Here is a 23,552-nt window from a genome sequence, read left to right as displayed (position 1 = left end):
CACTGCTGCATTGTTCCAGGACCAATCAGACTGCTGCAATTTGGATCCTATTGTTCTAGGACCAATCAGACTGCTGCAGTTTGGATCCTATTCAACTCAGTACATAACAGAAACCCCCTTCAGTTCTTCATGTTAAATGCATGTTAAATGCATAAGCTTGCATGCACACCCTGCCCCCTAGGCACTTATAACTCTCACCTGTTCAGACAAAAGCCCAAAGAAGGTTTAAATCATTTCTGAATCATCATACTGAACATCCTTTCACAAGAAGAAAAATGAAAGGGGAGGGGGAAACACATGTTTCCTCAAGAGCCCTCAGTTACCAATAATAATAATAATCAAAAATCAGAGTTCCAAGAAATGACTGAGTTTATGCATTCAGCAGTCTTAAAACCTAAAAAGCTGTTTCTACACTGTACCATGCCTGACTCCTCCAAAAACAAAACAAAACTTCCCTGCACATGTGATGGAACAGGAAGCTAAACTGAATCTTTCTCCCTAATTTGCAAATTTTGTACATTTTTTGGAAAAGGGAACATTTAAATATGCATTCTCCCACCTGCAGGCTGAACTAGTGCAATCCCCAAAAAGCATACTGAAATTATTTTCTCGCCCAAAGTCAATTCCCAAGTGCGTATAATTACCAGGTAATATAACATTTCACTAATTTTTTAACATTAAGTTTTTAAATTGAGACTGTAGGCTGCCTGCTACTAGTCTGAAATGATAATAAAATACCTTCCAGCATTCTTAACATCCAGCTAACATAATGTTATGTCTACTAAATATATTTGTAATTTTGAACACAGCACACCTCAGGAGTGTGCCTTCAGAAAATTTTACTAACAGGTTGGCCATTATCATAAAATCTTATAGGGCAGAAAAATGCAACAGGCACTGTTTTCAGCTTGGAATCAAGAGGTTAAACAATGCTTTTTCTAGTTAAAGCAAGCTTTTCAAGTATGTAATTTTAACTTCTGCAACTCTTCAGACAGTGAAAATGGATAAATTGCACCAAATGGAATTAAAAAAAACAGGCATATTTGATACGTTTGCAGTAGTCACTTTTTGTAGTCTGTGAATACTTTTTGGAGCATTCATAGAAGCGAGGAACTGTTAATATTACCTTGAATTAGGCCTTGTGTGGGCAGGTGTTATGCAAGCTTCCCTCACACAGCTGTCAAAGTAACTAATTTATAACCTTCTATATCTCCTGCTATTCTCATCATGATTCTTCAAATATTTTTGTCACTAGACTGATTTAATCTGGACAAATTCTCAAAGAAAGAGGTGTCTACGTTTAAAGTCCTGGTTGGGGAAAGCAGAATTATCCAAGAAAGGTACAGTCCAACATTCGCCTGGTTATTTCATGAATATCAGCCCTCCTCACCTCTGCAGCTCCCAACCATACCCATCTCTCCTCCCTGCTCATTTGCTCTGCTTTTCTTCCCCATGGCTTTTCTCTTCGTCCATGCCCATGTCCTCTTCCTTTCCTTCCTGTGTACCACTCCCTCTTCCAACTTTTTTATTATCACATCATACATTTAAAGCACATGACTTCCACCAAAGAACTATGGGAACTGTAGTTTGTTAAGGGTGCATGCATTTGCTGCTGGATTGCAGCTCTGGGAGCTGCAGTTCCCAGGATTCCTTGGGAGAAGCCATGTATGGTAAGGCTGTTTTATCATTCTCTTCTCCTAGTAAATATGACTTGGGATTGGGGGTTTTATCAAACAGCTTCTTTCAAAATTCTCTCTGGAAACACAAAGGCTAGGATTTTGCTTTTTACTGCCAGGACTCTGTTGTGATTCGAGGACCCGATCCCCACTTGTGGAATAAAGACACGTGGACACAGAATAAGAAAATGTGTGTGCAATGGTGGGGATGGCTGGTGCGGCTGCGTTTGAGCAGCAAGCCATGCCCCTGCCGCGCTTCCCTATTGGGTGCCCAACTGGGGAGCAGCGTGGCATGCCAGCCCTGGAGTTGAAACAGGGGGCGGAGCACCCCCTGCATGACGCGGGAATCATCTCCCGCTCACAACCCCTCCCCTCCTGGAAGGAGGAAAGGCTTTCTTTGTGAGTTGATCATGATGATACTATATTTTAGATTCCTAAGCAATAGTTGAAAAGGATAGATTTGCATGGTATTCATTCATGGATGGTTTAAGAGAGCAAAATCTGTGAAATCACCTTGTGAGGTGGTGGTGGTGGGGACACAGTCCAAAAGCTGAAGCTGGTGCAAAAGATGGCCACAGGCAGGGGTGCCAGCTTAAATAAGATATGGGGGGAGGCAGGTAAGTACCGCCCCACATAATCAATCACATGACACAGTGCATGCACATGATTTGAATGGCAATGTACATTCAAAGTGGAACAGACTCCCACAAGAGGTGATGGACTCTCCTTCCTTGGAGGCTTTTAAGCAGAGGTTGGACAGCTATCTGTCATGGATGTTTCAGCTGAGATTCCTGCATTGCAGGGGTTTGGACTAGATTATCCTAGGTCCCTTCTAGCTCTAAGATGCTATGTTTCTATGATCAACTTGGGGGGGCTTGGCCCCCTCAAATATTTTATGGGGGGGCAAAGCCTCCTCAGCTCCTAGGAGGTGGCTCCTATGGCCACAGGAGTGTTGAGCAGTGCACCAAGAAAAGATCACATTAAATGAATTATTTCAGAATTGCACTTTTTTCCTGTTTGCTGCTGGGCCCAATGTAAGGTGTTATGTTTAGCTTACAAAGCCCTGAATGAATTGGGACCCAGTTACATGAAGGAGTGCCTCTCCCTGTATTTGCTACCCAAGGTCTTACAGTCTGCAGAAAAGGGCGTTCTTGTGGTCCTGTAGTGGTCTGCTGAGTATGGAGGTTTTGTCTTCTCCCATGATCACCCCATGCAGTCCTGATCCCCTCTGGGAAGAAGGTTTGGATATAAATTTAATTATTTGTGGTTTTTTTAAAAAAGAAAAAACAACAACCCACCATACCCACTTCTGAAATCAGCTGAAGACACTATTGTACTAGAATGAGAAGTGTGGCTGAGATCTGTATTTTATTTCTGCTGCAAGGGTACAGCAGACTCCAGTGCTGTGGTAATGTTAATATGAATAAAAAACAGTTCAGATGTATGGGTAGGTGTTCTTCTTTAAGCAAAGGCTTCTACTTCCACTCCCTTCCTACTTTAAAATTGTGCACTATCCCACTGTCATGTGTTATGTGTGGGTATTGCTATAGATCAGAATGTTGTTTGCGTTTTATTAAGGAATTGGAACAAAATATATCCTGTCACTAAGGACAGCTCCTTCAGCCTGAGGCATAATTCCCCATGTGGCCATACACAACTGATTTCAAAGAGGCAGATCACAATGTGCTTGTAACAAATGTAAATCATGTGGCTATTTTAACTGATTTTTATTTCCATTGTACTGAGATTTTTGTGCACTGCTTAGAGACAATTGTAGTTAAATAATTTGAGAAATTAAATAAATTTGAGAAATAAATTTGAGAAATTAAATTTAAAAAATAAACTATCAAATAGACTTGGTACGTTGTAAACCAACTTTTACTTTTATTTCTAAGGTGGGATTAGGAAAAGGTTTCTCACTCTGCAATCTTTCTCCTTCCCTGCAGAAGAAGAAGAGGTGTAGCACCAATTTTCTTTTTTTAATAATAAAGGCAGGTTGGAGCTTCTGGGTAGTTCTCTAAAATTAAAGTTTATTGTGATGCACAGGCCTGATATGCTTTGAAAATTTGTACTTTTTGAATGGCAAGAGAATCTTGCAGCATGTGATGGTAACCACTCAGCCAGTTTACTTGGAGAGTTTATTGGTTTATCAAAGGTTACCATGCTATTGGGATAATATGTGAACTATCCCACAATAAAATAATAGAGGAGTTAAAGGCTACAAATTTTTGGAGCCAAAGTCCAGGCCAGGCAATGGGATTCCTTAGAATTAGAATCTTATAATATTAATACAGGTTTGTTTTTAAGCATTTTATTATCATCCCAAATGCATTGGACCCTGACTCTCAAGCCAATGACTCTTTCTTCTCTCCCTCCTCCTTTTGTCCTTGTTGTCGTGATTATCCTTGGGTGCACTGGTTGGTTCTATTTTGCATTCAACTAGCAACTACGAGAAGACAATGAAAGGTTGGTGATAAGTTTTTATTCTTTATTTTAAAATTGTTGCTTTCTTTTTCAACTTCCATTTTGTTTCATGATCACAGGTTCCTTTGAAACAGAGAGAGAAGAGGAGGAACACAGAGGCAATGAAAACTATGGAACAATGAAGCAATGTTACTGCTGCCCGAGAGATGCACCAGAAACATAAAATATGCTCCTAATTATTTTGAAAACTTGTTGAATCCCTCTCTAAGTAATAAGAGTTGCTCACATACTGCAGAAGCTATAAAACTATTAATTAAAGTGAAACACTGGGAATTTCAGTAATGTTAACATTAGTGACTGTTGTTTCCATTGCTTATTGTTATTTTTCCAAACCATGGAAGGATCCAGATTGTGCACATACCCAGGCTGTGCACATTTAAAGCACATGACTTCCTCCAATGAATCCTGGGAACTGCAATTTGTTAAGGGTGTTTGGAATTGCAGTTCTATAAGAGTTAAATGCCAGCTCCCATGATTCTCTGAGGGACGTTTTAAATGAATGGTGTGTATGCAGCCCCAAGCAATGTAGGACCAACAATATTGGTTTAGTTGTCCTTTGACAAATCCTTTGACCAGGAAGACACATTCCCTAATCCCAGATAAAATTGGTGCCAGCTGAAGCATTTACTTTCAAGTCAGCATGCATGAGATAAATTATGGATCCTTAAGTAATGACATAGTGACAAGCAATGACAATAGTTTCTTCTCTGTGAAAGTTCTGGCATGTGTCTAATTCTCCCCGTTCCCCCAAGACACACACAGTGTATTCCACCACCACAGTAACTGCTGTGCCTGTGGCGCTTTAGTCAGGCTCTCTTGCATAACGCCTACAATTGTTAGAATTTGCAGCTAATCTTTCCTTGGTTACTGAATGATTATTTTCCACTTCATTGGCAAAAGATAAAAGTAGACACTGTTGCACTCCCCTTCGATCAATTTTTGATGGCAGATAATAAATCATTCCATGACGTTGTATTTTGTTTTGTGGTATTTGTGCTTGAGGAGCAAAAGGAATTGGTCTGGATGGCACTGCTCTCCAGATGCTAAATTGGTGAGCTAAGGAGATGAACTGATAAACAGCTTGGCTCCCAGCCTCTGCTATTTCATGATTTTCACTTAGGCAAATTCTTCTGCCACTGTGCCTTGGCTGTTATTTTTTAATACAAGAAGAGCTCCCCAAATATCACAGCTATATAGGATAGCCAAAATATTCTAACTCCTTTCCATCAGGCTATGTGCCTGGTAATACAGAGGGGGAATAATGTGGGTTTGAGAAGATATGGATGTTGAACTTCCATTCCAAAAGGAAGCTGACTTTTCCTTGACACTTCCTGTACATCTATTAGTGAACAAAAACCAAGAAGCAAAGTAGCTGTCTACTTAATGACTACGCTACTGAACTGGATGCACACGTGCACACACTTATACATACCATGTTTCAGCAACTAAAATTAAACTATGGGACTGCCCATGAACAATATAATGTGGGCTGTTTTAGTAAGCGTTTTATTTTTCATATAACCTCTTAAGGCACCAGCATTTGGGAAAAGCAGCACAACCCCATTGAAGCTCCCTGGCTTCCACAAATGAATGCAGAAAGAGCAAGCCTGGTGTTCTACCCGTCTGCTCCCAAATCATTTTATATCAAGGTGACCAAAAAGGTCAATAACATCCTATAAAGCCATCCAAGAAAATTTTTGTTGCTTTTCTGTTTTTCCTGTGAAAGTTTGAACCATTTATCAGTCTCCTCCTTTCCATCAGATGCCCCAGTCTGTTTTTCTAACCTCTGTCTTTTTCATACAGACTCACTTACATCATATTCCCATTGAGATTCAGACAGTGCTGATATACAACCAAAACCCTTGTAGCTGTCACCACCACATGAACTGTCTTAGCCACTTCTACATAGTTAAGATGGGAGATACATAGATTTCCATTGTTTTTCTAGCTTAACTACATGAGGATCTGAATGATTCTGGGCATCAGTCCTGTTAAAGTCTTGCTAGTTTTCAACTATATCCTATAAGAGGAGGTGTTTCTTTTACATCCCTATAGGTCTAAGCAATGGCATAGTGGTAAATATGAAGTGCAGGTGCTCATCAGGATAACCCCAACAGCCATGTTCCCAAATAGTCCACAACTATGCCCACGTTACACTATTTATTAGAATTAGCATGAATGCAGTCCTATACACAATTCCCTTCAACTAAGCTGTATTGAACTCAGTGGTGCCTATTTCTGGATGTGTAGGTTCAGGTTGTAAAACTCACCAAGCTTTAACAAAAGATAATCCGACATCTGAAATACACCTTTAACTATTAATTACAAATGAAAACAATATTGCAAATAAGAGGTACCATTTAAACGGCAAACATGAAGCAAGTAAGAACCCCATCAAAGATGTATCCAACTTCTGCTTGATTATTTTCTTCATCATCTGACTTCTCTGCCAATCTGACATGAACAAATGGTCTCGTCCCCATCATATATTTAAAGTGTATGACTTCTCCCAAAGAATCCTGTAATTAAGTTACAGTTCCCATGATTCTTTGTGGGAAGACATGTGGTTTTAATGTATGGTGTGGTATGGAACTGAAGCCTCATTATCACATCATTCCCTTGCCAGAACCAAGTGGTCCATCAGTTAATCTAGCGCTTCTTAATAGCGCTGTTCCTACTCAGTTTTGGTGGTGGTCCGACATGCGCTCTGGACTTCAAGATTGATTTCAAACAACTTAAGGAACTACTGTGTGATTTTGTGGCATTGATTCAGCAGACAAAGTAGGAATCACGTTTGCATTTAGGTAGTATGTAAGCAAACCTGAAAGTTGAAATTCAGGCACCAACATTATAGTATTTAAAGTAATATCTCTTCCAAAAACAAAACATACCACTACTTACTTTTTGAGATTAACGACCAATAAATGACATTAAGCCCTGAATTTCAAAGGTAGATCTTATATCACTGATTATCTGTATATCCAGCAGGCATAAATACTGTCTGTCATCCAATAACTGTCTTCATAATGCATTCCTTTTTCAATCTTCAATATGCATCTATCATAAGCCTTCTAGGATTTGAGAAACACTCTGAAACTGGGTGCTTGGTATACATGGTTTAACATAATGGGTTCCCATTTTTAATATTATACATTCCATATGTAGTTATAGTCAGGCTATTGGCCCACTGACTGGTGATGGCTCTCCAGTTTCAGACATACAGACTTTCCCTGTACTACCTAGACATGCAACAAGTTGAACCTGGGACCTATGCATGCATATCTCTTCCTTTTATATAACTAGCTAATTCCCACCATTATGTGGAGAGACAATAGCATATTGTAGGTATGCTTGAGAGCTATAGTGCATAACATAGAGCACATAGACAAGTTGTACACTTCTGTGCAGACTCTTTCAGTTAAGGCTGTTTGGTAGATCTTTTCTACAAGTTGGGAGTGTCTCCAATACAATGCTTTGCTTTTTTACATATGACTGAAAAGCAACAACTTATTTGTATGCGAAAAGGAAATGGATACATTTGGATGCACCACTATGATGTGAATGAAACCTGCTACCTTCCCTGACTACCCTTGTATCTGTGGTGAGGGGCATATCTAATCCTAATTCAATTGCATCTTTTCCTTTGTGCACATCAGCCGCTCAGTGGGGCGATTCAGCGGTAATTTAGGAAAATCTATTCAGAATCTCTCTTAATAGTATCAAAGCACTCTTTTTAAAAAGTAGGATAGAAGTCTGATACACAAATACATTTCTCTGCTTTATTATCTTAATTCCTTTTCATAATTAATAACTCTATAGTCATATTAAATAAATTATAATAAATTTGGTTGATTTTGGAAATGCAAGCATTTAGCTAAAGAGCTAACACCATTCTCCAAGGCTTATCTCTTGAGTTTTTACTCAAGCAAAAGTTTTAATGAAGGTGCCTGCACAAAGACAGGATATAGTTTTAATGAAAATCTATGCTTGTTTGGCCATATAAAGAATTGATCAAGTATTATTTATTTGGTATTTGACATGGATAGCAAAGTATATCTATGGAAATATTTTGGGTTTTCCCTGTCCAAAAGAATATAGCTGATAATGAACATTTCAACAATGAATGTTAAGAACAAAAGAACTGTCTGTTAATTGGCTAATAGTATGAAAGGTTCAAGACCTGGTATTTCAAGATAAATGAAAGAATAATATCCCCAGGAGTTAATAAAGAGTAGAGGTTTTCTATGCCGATTAAAAAAGAGCATGAAAGGGTAAGATTCTCTGTATCCCATTTCATTATCTGAAACACTGCCAAATACCAGTGCCCATGGGTGGACAGATTTCTCTTCCACAGTGTTCTGCCTTGCCTGTCTTCCAATTATTCAAAATGAAATTTTCTAATTAATTTCAGAAATGGTGAATGCACTGTTGGTTCTTGTTGCAGCCCTTCATTTCTCCCATTCATCATGGGTTCACCCCCCACCCCCAGCTAGGCCATTTGCAGGACACATTAAAGCATCACAGACTTATTTTTAGCACCCAGTTGTACTCACCATTACATTAAGATACATATATTTTAATAAGGAAAAAGCTATGTGCATTGGGGGGGAGGGTTATGTGTGCTCTCAGTGTGATATTGAGAATGTGATGTCATGATTACAAATTTTGAAAACACAGTGACAGAAAGCAAAAACATTGATGCCACCATGTCCCCAGGACAAGGCATTATGACACTAATAAAATCCAGAGAGAAATAAAGAAGGATGGATTTTAGAAGCATTCTTACTAATCAGTGCTTTTTTCTGGTGGGACGCAGGCGGATGCGTACCCCTAAACATTTGCGAATATATGTTTGGCCTCATTGAGGGGTGGTATTTCAATATGAGTAGGAAAGTGAGAGCACCCCTAAACTTGTTTTTTTGAAAAAAAAGCATTGCTCCTAGTACTGGTGAGTATCAATCTCTCAGTGGAGGTAAGAGAAACCAACAGGTGAGTAGCATTCACAAATTGGTTGCCTCTTTGTTTCTGAGCCCAATTTAAAGTGCTCATGATAGTGTTTAAAGCCCTAAACAACTCAAGTCCCAAATATCTGAAAGACTGTCTGCTTCCCAACAGCTCCTCTTGGGTATTAAGCGGGAACCCTCTTTGGTAGATCTGTTGTCCTCTGAAGCTCAGTGTGTGTGTAATGCAGGAGAGGGCATTTTCTGTGGCAGTCCCAAGGTTTTGTAATTCCTTACCACAGAGGTGTGTCTGGCAACTTCACCATATAGTTTTTGGTGACTGGAAGATGCATCTCTTTATCCTGGCTGGCACTGCGGGGTGGGTGTGTCAGGGGACCAAGAATAAATGGGATCCTATGGATCCACAGCCTCCCTCAACATGCCCCCAAGCACCCTTGGAGTACCTGGCTTTGTTTTCCACCATGGACAGTTTTTTTATTTTTTCTGCTGCCACACGACACCTCTGGTGGTGGACCTTACATTCCCTTCCCCAGTTTTATGTAGCAAACATTGATAGTGTTGCAGTATGGCAAAATTTATCTTAGCAAGGCTTGGGTGCACCCTTCTAAGTTCCTGAGCATAGGTTCATTAATGCAGCCCATAAAGAACATTAATTGCTGGCTAGACACCCTAGGACAAACAGAGGAGAGTTGCTTACTGTTTCGGGGCTTCTCTTCATCCATGCCCTCATCTTCATTTTCTGGGTCAATATCTTCTGCTTGAGTTATCCAGTCCAGATATCCCTTCAAGTCCTCCTCCAGCTGTTGTTTCTCTCGCAACTTCTGAAAGTCACCTCGAGCTTTTGCTTTCTCTCTCTCTTTAGAAAACTCCCTGGCAAGAGGGAGGGGATTAAAGGATGAGAACAGGAGACCAGAAGAAAGATAGAAAAGAATTAGCTTGAATTGCACTGGAGATTATAAATTTCCTGCTATGCTATGGTAACTTGGCTGTCCATATTAATTTCAACCCATATTAATCCATGCGATTCCTCTGTTTTATAAACAATGACTTATCTTTAAGATGTTAATATCAGCTACTTGTTCTGTATCTCAAATCATTTCTCAAAGAGAATTAATGATAATTTTTGTTATTGTTTCTTATAAAATGCTTGCAGAAAAATATTATTCTGAATAATCTTGAACAAACTATTATCTGTACTGCAGTAACATAAGGAAAGTCTTTTCTCAACTCAAGGCAAAACTCCAAGCTTCTGTATGTGCCGATGTATATCTGTCATCATGCCAGGCTTTGTTCCATCTTCTCTTAGGAATCTCATAATAAAGACTTTAAAGTGGAGGATTGCAAGAAGCTCCACTTAACCCTCAGGAAGATCAGAAACAGCTCAGTAGATCAGTTCTAGAAGACAGCTTTGCCATAAGGTAGATGGATACATCACAAATATGACTAATGTGGAAAAAACAAAGTGCTTCTACTAGAAGCTGAAGCTTGGTGGAATGGAACTGTAAACAAAAGATGGATAGTGAGAAATCCAATGCCTTTCTCCTTCCAAGCACGGTATAAACATTATTGCAAATTGAAGGCTTGTTGAATATTGTTAACACTCTTTAATGAATGGGGAACCAGGAAGTGGAAAAATTAGTGTTCATATTTGTCTGATGCCTCTTTAGATAGTCTGATCATTTTCATAGCTGCTGTGTACCAACTGCTCCCAAAATATCAACTAGAAATAATGATTCCCATCCTTATTTCCCATCCTGCTCCCTGTAATCTTTTTAAGTAGAGATCTGACAACTGAACTTGAGGCTTTCTGCTTGCAAATAAGAAATTTTTTTTTGAATAATTCTAGCCCAGGGTAGGTAAACTAAGGCCCGGGGGCCGGTTCCGGCCCAATCACTGTCTAAATCCGGCCTGCGGATGGTCCGGGAATCAGTGTGTTTTTACATGAGTAAGATAGATAAGATAAACTTTATTCGCATTAGCCAACAGCCATAGCAACATAAAACAAGCAATATATACAAATAAAATATATACAAATAAAAAGGACAGCAATGGGTGAAAAGGGCAATCAAATGGCCAAGATTATTGGCAAATAAGGAATTCTACTATTGAGTTATTGCAAGGATAATAATATTGGAAAAATTAGTGTTTTTGAAAAATCATTCCACAGCAACAACAGCAATGTAGTACAAAAACCAGTATCTTAAAATCTGATCTATGAAGGCCTGGTGTCTCTGGGAATATCAAATGAAATTCTTTTAAAAATTCCATCTATGGTGCTAATTTGAATCTATTCAGTATCAATATATGACCAAGAATGACCTCCAAATGATTCCTATTTGGCATTATTCTGTGAAATGACTGCAATTTCCATTCAGTTCCACATCTTACAATGGGCATCAATTATTTATGCTTGTTAGCTGTCATACCAAGAAAGCAAATTATCAAAAGGCTTGTTGACTGAACTACCCTTTCATTCATGTGAGCAATTTCCTCAGAACAAATCCGCAATCTGCTAAGTGTGTACGGTAACAAATGTTTATACAGCTAATGGGCAACCTGCATTTTTAAACTGACATGTATAAAATGTAAAAACTGAAATCTTTCCTATGTTACCACCATTTTTGTTTGTTTCTGACCCCTGTTTTTCAGAAGACTGGAAACAAAGCAAACAAAAAACCTGCCCTGTCCTTCAATGATTAAATGGAGTTACAATGGAGAGTTGTTAGCCAAGAAAAATAATAATCTGAGAAGCACCTTCCAGAGGAAGGATGGGATATAAATTGAACAAATAATCATATCAGTAGGTTAAAATTTGTTTCATATACTTTCATTCATTTTTTTATTTACCATGATGTCACATGCATAGGGTGATATCCAACGTTAGTCATTCTCAGAATAATCCCATTGAAATTAATGGAAATCACCCAATAAGCAATAGGTATTATTTTTCTCTCTATGGTCAACATTTCATTAAACGGTTATGAAACTGCTTCACTAATGTAATAACAAGAAAAGACCTATGGCATATAGATAACTTATGTGCTTTAATCACTCAGGGGTCTTAGAATTCAAATTCTAAAATTTCGAAAATCCTCTGTGACACACAAGTACATAGCCAACATTTGCCAGTTCTGCTGTGATGTCAGTTTATCAAGCCAATAATAATCAAAGTAATTAGACCTGTGCTTCCCAATCCCTACTGAGACCCCATGTAAACCACTCATAAATTCTAGTTATAAGCTCATGAGTTATGATAATGTTATTTACTATATTCATTACTTCCACCAGGGGCAACATATCGGGGTGAAGTTTCAATGCCAACAATGTTATATATAAGGGTGGGGAGTGTTTTCTACACCTAGCACTGCTAGCTTTTGGCAGTGCTGGCTTTCAACCCCCACCCCACTACTTTAGGCTGCTTAATGCCATTTAGACTTTCACTGTCCATTTATAAGGTAAAGTTGATCCAAATCCCACTGACATTAGCAGATGACATTGGGAATATGTTGGATCAGGGCCCATATCTTCAACCCAAGAGAAAGAACATAAAGAATAATACAGAAGCATGTGTAATTAAACAACAACAATAGTAATTCCAAACATTTTTCCAGGTACTGCTTACCCGCTAAGTACACCGAGAACCAAGTTAAGTACAAAAAATGACCCTATGATGATTAGTGTAACAAAATAGATCCAGGGCCAGTCCCTTCCTATGGCATCATTGACCTGGAAGAGTGGAATGATAATTAGTGTGGAAAGTTCCATTCCTGAGCATTACAAGGCTCCAGTTAAAGGGAACTTGAGTCACCAGTGCTGAATTTGTTGTTCGGTTCAACCAACCAGGAAGTAAATTTTCTGCCTACTTTAGTATAGATTGAGTTAAGTATTTGGTCACCTTACCAAGTGAATTTCCTACCACTGTATACTGTGCTGTAACTTGCCTGTCAGACACAGGAAAGACACAGTCTGGGGAATCAATGTAGAAATCATAACAAATATAACCCTTGGTTTTGCTTGTGACAATTAAAGGATTCTGGTGACACAGAAGAACCCTGATTCTGGAGTCTTGCCCTGCAGCATGAGGGGGAAAAAATAACACCAAAACCAGCAGCTTACCCGCTCAACACACCAAGAACCAGATTAAGAACGAAAAAGGATCCAAAGATGACCAGACTGACAAAGTACACCCAGGGTAACTCATAGCCCATAGCGTCCTGCATCTGGAAAGATGGAGGATAGTTAGAAGATAGAGACAGAAAGCAGAATGGATTAGGGAAAGAAGACAGAAAGGTTTGCAAATAAGGCCTGTGGATAAAACAGATAGTTGGACATATTTTAGCTAATACCTAATTTTAGCTGTTTTGAAGGGCCTTTGACTTAAAATACCATGTGAAAACAGAATGTGTCCATGAGAGTGAAATTAAACCAGATATATTGGGAGCCACCTATTTTACTCATTGATATAAGAGAAGCATAACATTTTTATTATGTGCTAGGTGATAAACAGAACTTCAGTTACTCCAGTGATCCTTTGTTTAGATTATTATTTATAGCCTTCAGCATATTAAAATATAGAGGAAGAAGGGGGGGAGAAACCCTCAGTTACAAAATATAGACATAATATATTTGTGAACAACTGGATAGAGATTACATTTTTAAAATAATAACAACAAAAAAGTTAAGAAACACCCTTTCCTCTGTGTGTGTCCCCACCCCCATTTGCTGCTCTATCAAAGCAGATGGTCACATTGAATACAGTTTGGGTGGTGCCTCAGCAACCATCTAGTTTTGTTTAAAGATTCAAACGTTTATTTTTGTTGTTTTCGGAGTAACCATTTGTACTGAACTACCCAAATTGGAGATCAGGGTTAAGGAAATGTTCTGTGATTACCACTGTTTTTATACTAAAGTACATTATGTATATATATTTCAGTAAATATCTGCAAGTCTTTACCACGTTTCCTTCCGCTTTGGGATAAACAAGGCATATATGCACTTTGTAAAAAAGCAGCCTTCCCATTGGCACAGCAAGACTGAACCACAGCATTTAAAAAAATATTATCCAGGAATTCATACTGGGGAAGGTAAAACTGCCCATATAGCTACAATCAAATCCTCTGCTCTTGATTTTTACTCATAAATGTATTTTGCATCAAGCCCAGCATTCTTATGAAATAGTCTGAAGCAATGGCTTCAAGTAGCACATTCCTAAAGCAGAACAATTTTCCTGCCTCCAGGTTCCATCTCTGTTATTAAAAAAAAGCAGGGAAAGAAGTATAATTTTGACATTTCATAACTAAGACTTCCACTTTTTACTATAGCATCAAGACACCTGAACTTCCTTGTGGCAACTGAACAGGTTGTCCCCTCAATTTCAAATGATTACAAAAGATTTAAAGCCATTGTATTCAAAGCAAACCTGTACAGTATAAGCCCAGGGAGGTACCCATAGCTCAATTATAGACCATCTGGTTTGCATGCAGAAGGTCCCAGTTTCAGTCCCTGGTATCTCCAGAAAGAGCTGGGAATGTGCCCCCCCTCCCGAAATCCTGAAGAAGCACTGCCAGTCAGTGGACAGAATTCTGAGCTACGTGGACTGAGTCTGACTCAGTATGTCAGTTTCCTCTGTTCCTATTAGGAACAATGAATGCTGACACCAGAATGAGGACATTTCTACACTGTGTAGAGTCACTTGAGTGGCAAAAGGAAAAGGGAGGGAAGAGTCTTTGTACTTGGGTGTTGGACAAATGAATATAGGTAACCCTTCTAGCTGCTGTACTATAAAGGCATTCCTGTTGGGTCAAACTAATGATGCGCACAACCTGTTTCTTGCATTAACCTATAAAACATATAATAGATGGAATAAAATTGGGGCATGCTTTTGCTTTGCTTTTGTGAATGCTTTACAAGCCCTGTTTGGTATTTGTTCATTATCTAGTCCCCATGCAAAGAACAAAGTGGTTGCTAAAATTTCACAAATCCTTTTGCCTGCCACTGCCAAAGCTGCTGCCTCTCTGAAAATGGGGAGCTGCTGTTTACTCATCAAAGAGGGATGTGAATATACTTAATACTGCAGTGCAATGAAATATTTTAATTTTTCAAATAATATTATGAAGGGTTCCTAAAACTTCTCAGTTGTGGAAAAACCTCTCCCTATGCTGCCAGCTGTAAAGAAAAGTAGCCCTCTTCAGACTCAGAGATATCTGTCCTATCTCTGCTGCCATTATGGTTGTTACCGTGAGGATTATTTTCTGTAGAGTTGAGAAAGGGGTAAGGCCAAAAGCTTTAGGCTGCTCCTAGAGCTATAATCACTGTTCTTCCATTTTAAGCTACAAATGCAAATTGCAGCTGATTTTCTACCCTCTTGGGAATATTGTGATTTTTCTGCGGGTGCATCCTGACACATTCTGTTCACTCTAGTGGACATGACAAAGTCATGTGGGCAGGGAAGGGTACAATTCACCTGAGCAGCCACTGCTTAAATCAATTGTTTAATCTGCACCATAGTACTTACTGAAGCTGTTTATGGCTGATTTCTGCTATGCCTTGTTACAAAGTGCTGCATTACTGGAACAGACGTGTTTTACATCAGAAGTTTCTAACTGAAAACAACAGACACGTTGCTAAAATGGCTGGAGTTGGAAAGGAAGCAGTTTTTTAAAACAATTTTTAAATTGGCATGATAAAACTCCTTAATTTAAGTGCGCTCGCTCTCTCTCTCTCTCTCTCTCTCTCTCTCTCTCTCTCTCTCTGTGTGTGTGTGTGTGTGTGTGTGTACATGAGCCATTCAGTGCCAATTTAAATATAAATTAAAGAACAGGGTGGTAAAATGCTCCCCAGGAGGAGGGCCACCAGCAGTAGCTTCCCAGCCACTCAGAGCAGAGCCTCCTCCTTCATCAGTGGCACTCCTCTCTGCTGATGGAGGCTTGCAATTCATTTTAATACTCTCTCATAGTCATCAACATCAGGATGAAGAAGTGTATCTGAAGAAGTGTGCATGCACACGAAAGCTCATACCAAGAACTAACTTAGTTGGTCTTTAAGGTGCTACTGGAAGGGAAAAAAATTTTTTGTTTTGACTATGGCAGACCAACACGGCTACCTATCTGTAACTGGAACATCAGGATGGTTAGACTGCAGCCTTCGTGAGCAAATTGTGTCAACTTATTCCGATTCAGTGTTGAACAATGGTTTTTCTCAGGAAAGCAGTGGGATAAAACAAAACCTGTGTGGCCTACAAAACGTGGACCTGTGCCTGGAAAGTGTGGTGCAAAATGAAGTCTGGATTAGCCTTTAGTGTGGCAGCACCTACTGTGGTGCTATGTCAGTCACTTTGTAGCTTTCTGTTTTTTATTTAATCTTGTTGCACAATTTATTTATCCTCCAACTCAGCTAACATCATTAATGATGTTAATGATTAATAACACAAATTAAATACATTTAAAAACACAAAAGGAAACAGCAGCAGAACAACAACAGTATCAAGAAAGAGCAGAAATGCAGCCACTGATCAGTGCAAAAAACAAACAGGTCTTTTGTGAGTGTTGGAAAACCAATAAAGACGAGAGCAGAGGATCTCCCAGAGCAGGAGTTTCACACAGTGGGTTCCTTTCCTGAGTCCCCAGAAATAATAACAACAGTTATAGTCACCATAATTGTCTCAAGGCAGTGTGCAACAAAAACAACTAAAAAAAATGCAGAAAACAGCAGAATTAAACAACAGATTTAAAACAAAACTAAAACAATACCAAACAGACAGTGATGGAAAAGCCCCAATTATCCATCTGGGAAAGTCTGTTGGAACAGGAATATTGCTAATTGTTTCTGGAAAATGCCTGTCATATCATGAAAAGACTGTTATTTTACAGAATAGGAGCAGCCATGCTAACAGCTCTGCTACGAGTTACTGTGGAGCAGGTTTCTGAGATATTTGGAAACTGCAGACTGTAGGGATCTACTGGGTATATACGGGAATCAAGTAGGGACACCAATCTCAGTAGACTTTGGTGGTAGTTCCAATTGGGGCTTCCTCTTTGGGCCTCAGTGGACAAGGAGGATTACACAGAAGGAGCTAGCCCTTTAGGTATGGAACTTGCATAGGGCTAAGAAAAGCTGCTAAAATTAGGAAAAACAGAGCAAGCAGACTTGCTAACCTGCAGATAGAGTCCCTCTGTTCAACTGTGTTTGTACAATTATCAAGCTATCAGAACTGGAGCAGAGCTACTGCCAGAGAAGCAGTAAATGGGAAATCAGTCCTGCTGCACCACAGAAATGTTTATTTGCAGTTTAGTTCTTTGTATATTTGTAGTGCAGATAAACAATGCCAAATTCCTATACTTATTTGATACTGACACAATGTCTCCGTCACCCTGGTGTGGGGCAGGGATGGACCAATTATAGGATATGTGACAAAACACATAAAAATATATTTTATAGAGCTACAGTTGCTATTTCATGGACACTTGGCCTCTACACAAACTGCTGGCTATGAAGGACTTATGATTTCTTGTTAGGAGGACTTGTTTCTAAAGTCTCATGAAACTATCAGCAGAACATTATTTTTCTATTATGAAAAGGAGCACCCTGACTCTATGTTTGGGTTTTAAAAAAATTCTTGGCAATTTGCCAAAGCACATTGACTATACAGCCATTAATCACAAACCCAAATCCTTGACAGCAGATGTAGGCTTTTTCTGCAGAACTTTTTTTACTGATCAGGGTAGAATCTACACGCATATAAAAACCTTTTAAAAAATACATTGAATTTCCATAAGGCTCACCATCGCCATCTAGTGTCACATTGTATATTGCACTTAAAACACACTTAAAATGTTTTACAGTGGTACCTTGGGTTAAGAACTTAATTCGTTCTGGAGGTCCGTTCTTAACCTGAAACTGTTCTTAACCTGAGGTACCACTTTAGCTAATGGGGTCTCCCGTTGCCGGAGAACGATTTCTGTTCTCATCCTGAAGCAAAATTCTTAACCCGAGGTACTATTTCTGGGTTAGCAGAGTCTGTAACCTGAAGCGTATGTAACCTGAAGCATATGTAACCCGAGGTACCACTGTATTTGCAGCTTTATAGCTGAGTCTCTGGTTCATGGGGTCATGGAGAGTCGAACAGGACTAAGACGACTAAACAACAACAAGCTGAGTCCAAAGCCTAGTCTTTCGTAGTTTCTCTACTGAGATGAAAAACTTGCACACAGTAATATTTGATGCAGTCACGCACTGCCAAACCAGACCATGAAATCTGCCAGGATGTTTTCAATACTGTTCATTTAAAAAAACACCACACACACACACACACATTAAGGTATTTATTATAACTGTTCCATCATAAAAAGTTTTTTGGTCCTTAATAGTGCATTTGGTTCTATGTGAATTTCTTATTTATGAGTTGCATGAACTGCACCAAGAAAAGATGTTCATCTACCAGCTTCTTAGTTCTATTATGAGATAATCTGTGGTACATACAGAAACATGGAACTGCATTTGGTGAAACTTCATATTGTCAACAGTGCCCAAAACTTCCACATCTTAATTTTAAAACTTGAAAACTCGACAAAAGGAACTGATCTCATCTTGTGGTAAAAGTAAATATAGAAATCAGTAGAAGCAGGGTGTCCTGATAGGGTGCAATGTGTTGGGGGCACTCAAACCAGCAATTCAGAAAGCAGAGCCCATGACCACTACAGCAGCTCTCACTCTGAAGGTGTTCCTGCCTCAGTCTCTGCTATGCTGTAGCATCACTCACATGGTGGGTAAATCAGGAAAAGCCACCTTTAATTTCAGCTAAGAACATGGGCCTGCCTAGCTCTATATAACACCTGTTCCAAGTTGTGTTCCACACAGGGCATTTTATTTTTATGAATAGTAGCAGTAGAAAACTTGCCTTATATCATTTGGTAGCTGACCGCCAGCTCTTTCATTCTTGTCTGCACCATCTGGCACCAATCATCAACCTATTAGTATTATTATTCACATTTGTTTGTCACTTTATTTTTAAAAAGTCTCAAAGCAACTTAAGTTAAAATACAAACCTGTAAAATCAATTAAAAAGCAAAGGAAAAAACAACAATGTACAAAACAACTAAAAGGACAAATTCTACCCCACCCCACTAGAAAATGAGCACCACACATAGGTGCCATCTCCTCAGGGCTCTGGGTGCCCGAGCACTCACAAAATTTCCTATAATAGGGACCGGACACCTACAAAATGCACCACACCCTGTGGAAAGAGCGCGGAGTTCAGGCAGGAGGGAGAGAGAGAGCACAAAGTTGGGGGGGGAGAGAGAGTGTGCAGAGTTTGGGCGCGAGGGGAAGAGAAAAATAGGTGCCGGTACTCACCATGAAGTTGTTACAGTGTCACACTTTTTAACAACAAAAGAGGTGCCAGTACTGCGTAACCTTGCATACCCCCTGAAAAAAATGGACTGACTAGGACTGCAATCTAAACACACTTACTGTGATGAAATACACCACAATGACACCCAACTGGATTTCTGAGTAAACATGCATAGCATTGTGCTATTAACTCCCAAATAAATTTGCCTAGGGTCAGGGTGCCACACAAAGCCAACAGAACATTTTGCTCTGTGGTTATAGTAGCCCAGAATAGAAACGAGGAAGAACACTGTTTTAGAAAGAAAGAAAGAAAATGTCCAGATTTCCAGGTAGAAAATATTTTAATGATATACAATATGAGCTCCAATCCTTTGCAAAACTTGCTCTGATTTTTATTTGCTCAAAATATTAGGGGTTGTTTTTTATCATATAAAGTCTCATTTTTATTTCCTTCATGATGAGTCAGTTAAATCTTTGCAGGATAAAACTAATGAATGCAAAAGCAATTAGCAATTCAGTGCAATTCAACTGCCTCTATTAAGGAGGGAGGTGCCACTTTGTGTAATATATTGTCCAGCAATGAAATTCATTGTTATTCACTGTATAAGGAATGGACACATACATGGAAATATTTGTACTGGCATCCCATCTATATATCTGGCAATGCAAGTAAATAAACTGGGCAACATCTCAAGTAATGCTTTTTGATACAGAAACCTGTCTTTTTATTTTTACAGATGCAGTCTGAGTCTCCTCTCTGAGAACAAAATATTAAAAGCAAGGAGTCACCTAGCAGTGAGCCAGGCTGTTAGCAAGCTATTCTGGCTCTCTGCCAGTAATAACAGCAGAGGTGGAGGGGAACTATCTTTTCAACCAACATATTTACTTCTCTCCCAAAGTGCAATGAGCCAAGAGAAAGCAAGGCATTGCCAGAGACCCTTATCTAACTGCAGGGAATCATCCCCAGAAGCCTGCAACTAATCCATTGATTTGTAATGGTTCCTGATGAACTAACCTAAACAATACTCCACCCCAGAGGGATACAGTTGCTTAGTTAGACGTCTGATAAGGATTTGTGAAAGGATTAAGTCTTAGATCTACTATACAACCAGACATTGAGTGATTTGCCAGGGAAAAAGAGAATAAGTACTTGTCTAACTTTTTTGCATTCAACAATAATACATTTCCAATTACAATCCTCTTGCCTTGCCCCAACTATCTCGAAACCAAGCATTTTCTATTAAGGGTGGGAACTATTCATCCTTCACAAAGCAACAACATGGGAATGAATTATAGGAACTTTCTGGTGGCGTAGCCTTAACATGCAGGCAAGGAGGGACAGATTTCTTATTTATTAAGGGCAGTCATCTTCTGCCTCCCCCAAGAAATGTTGCTACTTTATTAACATAGCAGCAATCCCTTTGGACAAATATAGCAAACACTACTGAGTTGTTCAGGGCAGCCATTGTGTGAATCAGGTTAGCCATATTGAAGCAGGGTAAAAATTCTTTAAATAAATAGCATACAACAGGTCTCAGGGCATAGTCTGAAACCACATGATTCAGCCACCTTGTTAAAACAAAGCAGATCTGAATCTGAATGGGGGACCACATAAATAATCTCTCTCTACTGCCAGCCCATTCTGTTCACAGTAGCCTACACTTCATATATTTTCTGAATCAACCAATCAATCAATCAATCAATCAATCAATAGATTTTTATTGTTTATAGCTAATGGCCATCACAATACAATATAAGCACAAATCAAATAACTACAGAACGACAGACTTTACATGCACTAGACTAAAAGAGATGTCCAATGTCCAGAAAACACACACACACCAAAAAACCATTTCTTCTGGTCAGCATCCCTAGGGTCTGGCACTTGCATTATCCATAAAGGCTGTCCTTATCTTTCTTGCTGCTAGTACAAATAGTGCCACCCTATCAACTTCTGCCAATAGCCTTTTAATTTTAAAGACATCTGGTTGAACGTCTAAGGCGGTCTAAGGCGGTCTGAAAAGGGGAGATTAAATTTGGCTCTAGGTGAATCATATATAATATAAAAGATTCTCAATAGACCCTGATCCACATATACAGAGGTGCTCTTTTGCAGATCTGCTAGTATATGTCCCAGCCATAATTTCTACATTTTCTAGAAATGATGTTTGATCGTTTTCAATAATTTCCTATTTAAAGTTTGCCCAGTGAAACTTGTATTTTAATCCAGTGCTTGGAATAGACAACATATTCATCAAACACTCCCAGGAGACACAGTGAGGAAATGTGGCCATACATTTAAGTAACTGGTAGTTTGGCAATAACACTAGAAACAAAGCAAAAGTGGATATCACCAAAAACATAAAGGCCAACAATATACTTTATGAAACACATCAGAAGCAGAAAAGTAGCTAGAGATGTGGTTGGACCATTAGTCCAGAAAGGAGCTACATGTTTGTTAAAAGAGGATAAGGAGGTTGTAGTAAAACTGAATGAATTCTTTCATATGTCTGCATGCTGTGGAAGACGTAGGACACAACCCTGTGCCTGAATTGACCTTTTCAGGAAGGACATTTGAAGAAGTAAGCTAAATAGGCCTCATTAAGAAATTTAAAAGTAACAAATCATCAGGTGCAGATGGCATCTATCCAAGAGTTCTTATAGAACTCAAATATCAAATAGCTGATCTTCTAACATGTAATGTGGCACTCTGGTCAGTGACCGAAATAAATTCATTCAACACATAACGTGTCCCTGAGCTTGGCCTCCATACCAGTTCTTTAAAGGGGATTCAGAAAATTACAGGTCACTTGGCTTAACATCTGTCCAGGTAAATTGGTGGAAAGTATTATTTAGGATAAAATGATCAAGCATATAAAAGGACAAGTCTTGCTGAGGAATCAACAAATGTAAAACTCTATTGCTCTCTAATATTTTAGAGGTCTTAACGGCTTCCTGTCTTCTCAGTTCTAGCTCCTGCTCTCTCTGGCCAGCTATGAGGTTACCTCCTTGGACTTTAATACCTGCTTCCATCCACTGAGCATATGGTTTTGTCTAATACTGTATTTAAAATACATAGTATTGGACTTGACTGTTTTACATGGGTTCTATATCCTATGATAAGAACCTGCCATCCTCATTTTGCATAATGCATTTTGTGATAGTCAATAATAAATAAGACTGTGTAATTTGAGTTGTGTCATCAGATCCCTGTAAATCTACAATCTCATAAGGAGTCAGATTCTTTTTTAAAAAAACCCTGGGTGAAGTCCCTGGCCCAGTCAGATATGCCAATCTATTTTATTTTAGCACTGATTATGTGTGACCTATACAAACTCCCTAAAGGACCTTCAAAATGACTTTGATCACAGTGTATTTGCTAGTGGGTCACCTTGGCCAGCAGCGTAAATGTGTTCTTTTTTTAAAAAAATAAGACCGCTGCTTTTCCCAAATGGATTTTTTAAAAAGTACCCATAAGGCTCAAAGGCTATTTACACAGGAGGGTTGATTATTATTTCATTGCAAATTCTACAGCATTACGAAGTATCCATCTATTCCTCTGGTACTTAGAAACCTTAGTTATTTAAAAGTCTTTTCATCTTTTACAAGCTTTGGAAATTCACTCTGAAAAGGATAAAGCCCTGACTGTAAGCATGAACATATTCTTCAGGACACTAGGTCTCCAAATGTTAGAGCTGATTTCAGTTCAAATTCTAGGGGCTTTCCCCTTCTGCTTATGTTTATTTTGTATTTACATTTACAAGGCTGATTATCATGAAAGAGATTTACAGTATTGCTTCAAATCTCCAAGCTCAGGGTTTTCCATTTCCCAACAGAGAGATGTAAGATTCCTTTGTGTGAGTGTGTGTACTGTACAGCATAAAATGCATAAAATGTTGTGTAATGATTGACATAGTCAACTAAATGCTTGAAAAGAAAGATAGTAAGAAATATAATAAGATATAAATTCTCCATCCTCTTTAGTAATGTTTTCATACTTCAAGCTTCAAGGTAGAAAATGCTGGGCATCTATTAATTTACAGCTTTCTGAAGAATATTAGTATCTTCAATACCAAATGGAACA

General features: G+C 38.8%; 1 protein-coding gene and 1 long non-coding RNA gene across 30 annotated transcripts in view; one reads left to right on the top strand and one right to left on the bottom strand.

Moving 5' to 3' along the window:
* The window catches only part of CACNA1C (calcium voltage-gated channel subunit alpha1 C), a gene marked incomplete at its 5' end in the record, with an annotated part of 525,599 nt that overhangs the window by 156,889 nt on the left and 345,158 nt on the right, over positions 1-23,552 (bottom strand). For 18 of the 29 annotated variants that reach the window (XM_081926667.1, XM_081926694.1, XM_081926693.1 and 15 more), the window contains 2 exons: positions 9,819-9,991; positions 13,238-13,341. In XM_081926667.1, the coding sequence (XP_081782793.1) occupies positions 9,819-9,991; positions 13,238-13,341 (277 nt within the window). Of the gene's footprint in view, positions 1-9,818; positions 9,992-12,743; positions 12,848-13,237; positions 13,342-15,635; positions 15,662-23,552 lie in introns of those variants that run through there. The other 11 variants (XM_081926678.1, XM_081926695.1, XM_081926675.1 and 8 more) reach the window with 3 other exon arrangements.
* On the top strand, positions 1,220-5,767 carry LOC309378912. The gene is made up of 3 exons (XR_014172283.1): positions 1,220-1,340; positions 2,800-2,915; positions 4,220-5,767. It is a non-coding gene; the product is annotated as an uncharacterized lncRNA (long non-coding RNA).

The sequence above is a fragment of the Podarcis melisellensis genome, assembly GCF_964234715.1.
Source record: "Podarcis melisellensis genome assembly, chromosome: 10".
Classification (NCBI taxonomy): domain Eukaryota; kingdom Metazoa; phylum Chordata; class Lepidosauria; order Squamata; family Lacertidae; genus Podarcis; species Podarcis melisellensis.
This window is presented reverse-complemented; position numbering and strand designations above follow the sequence as displayed.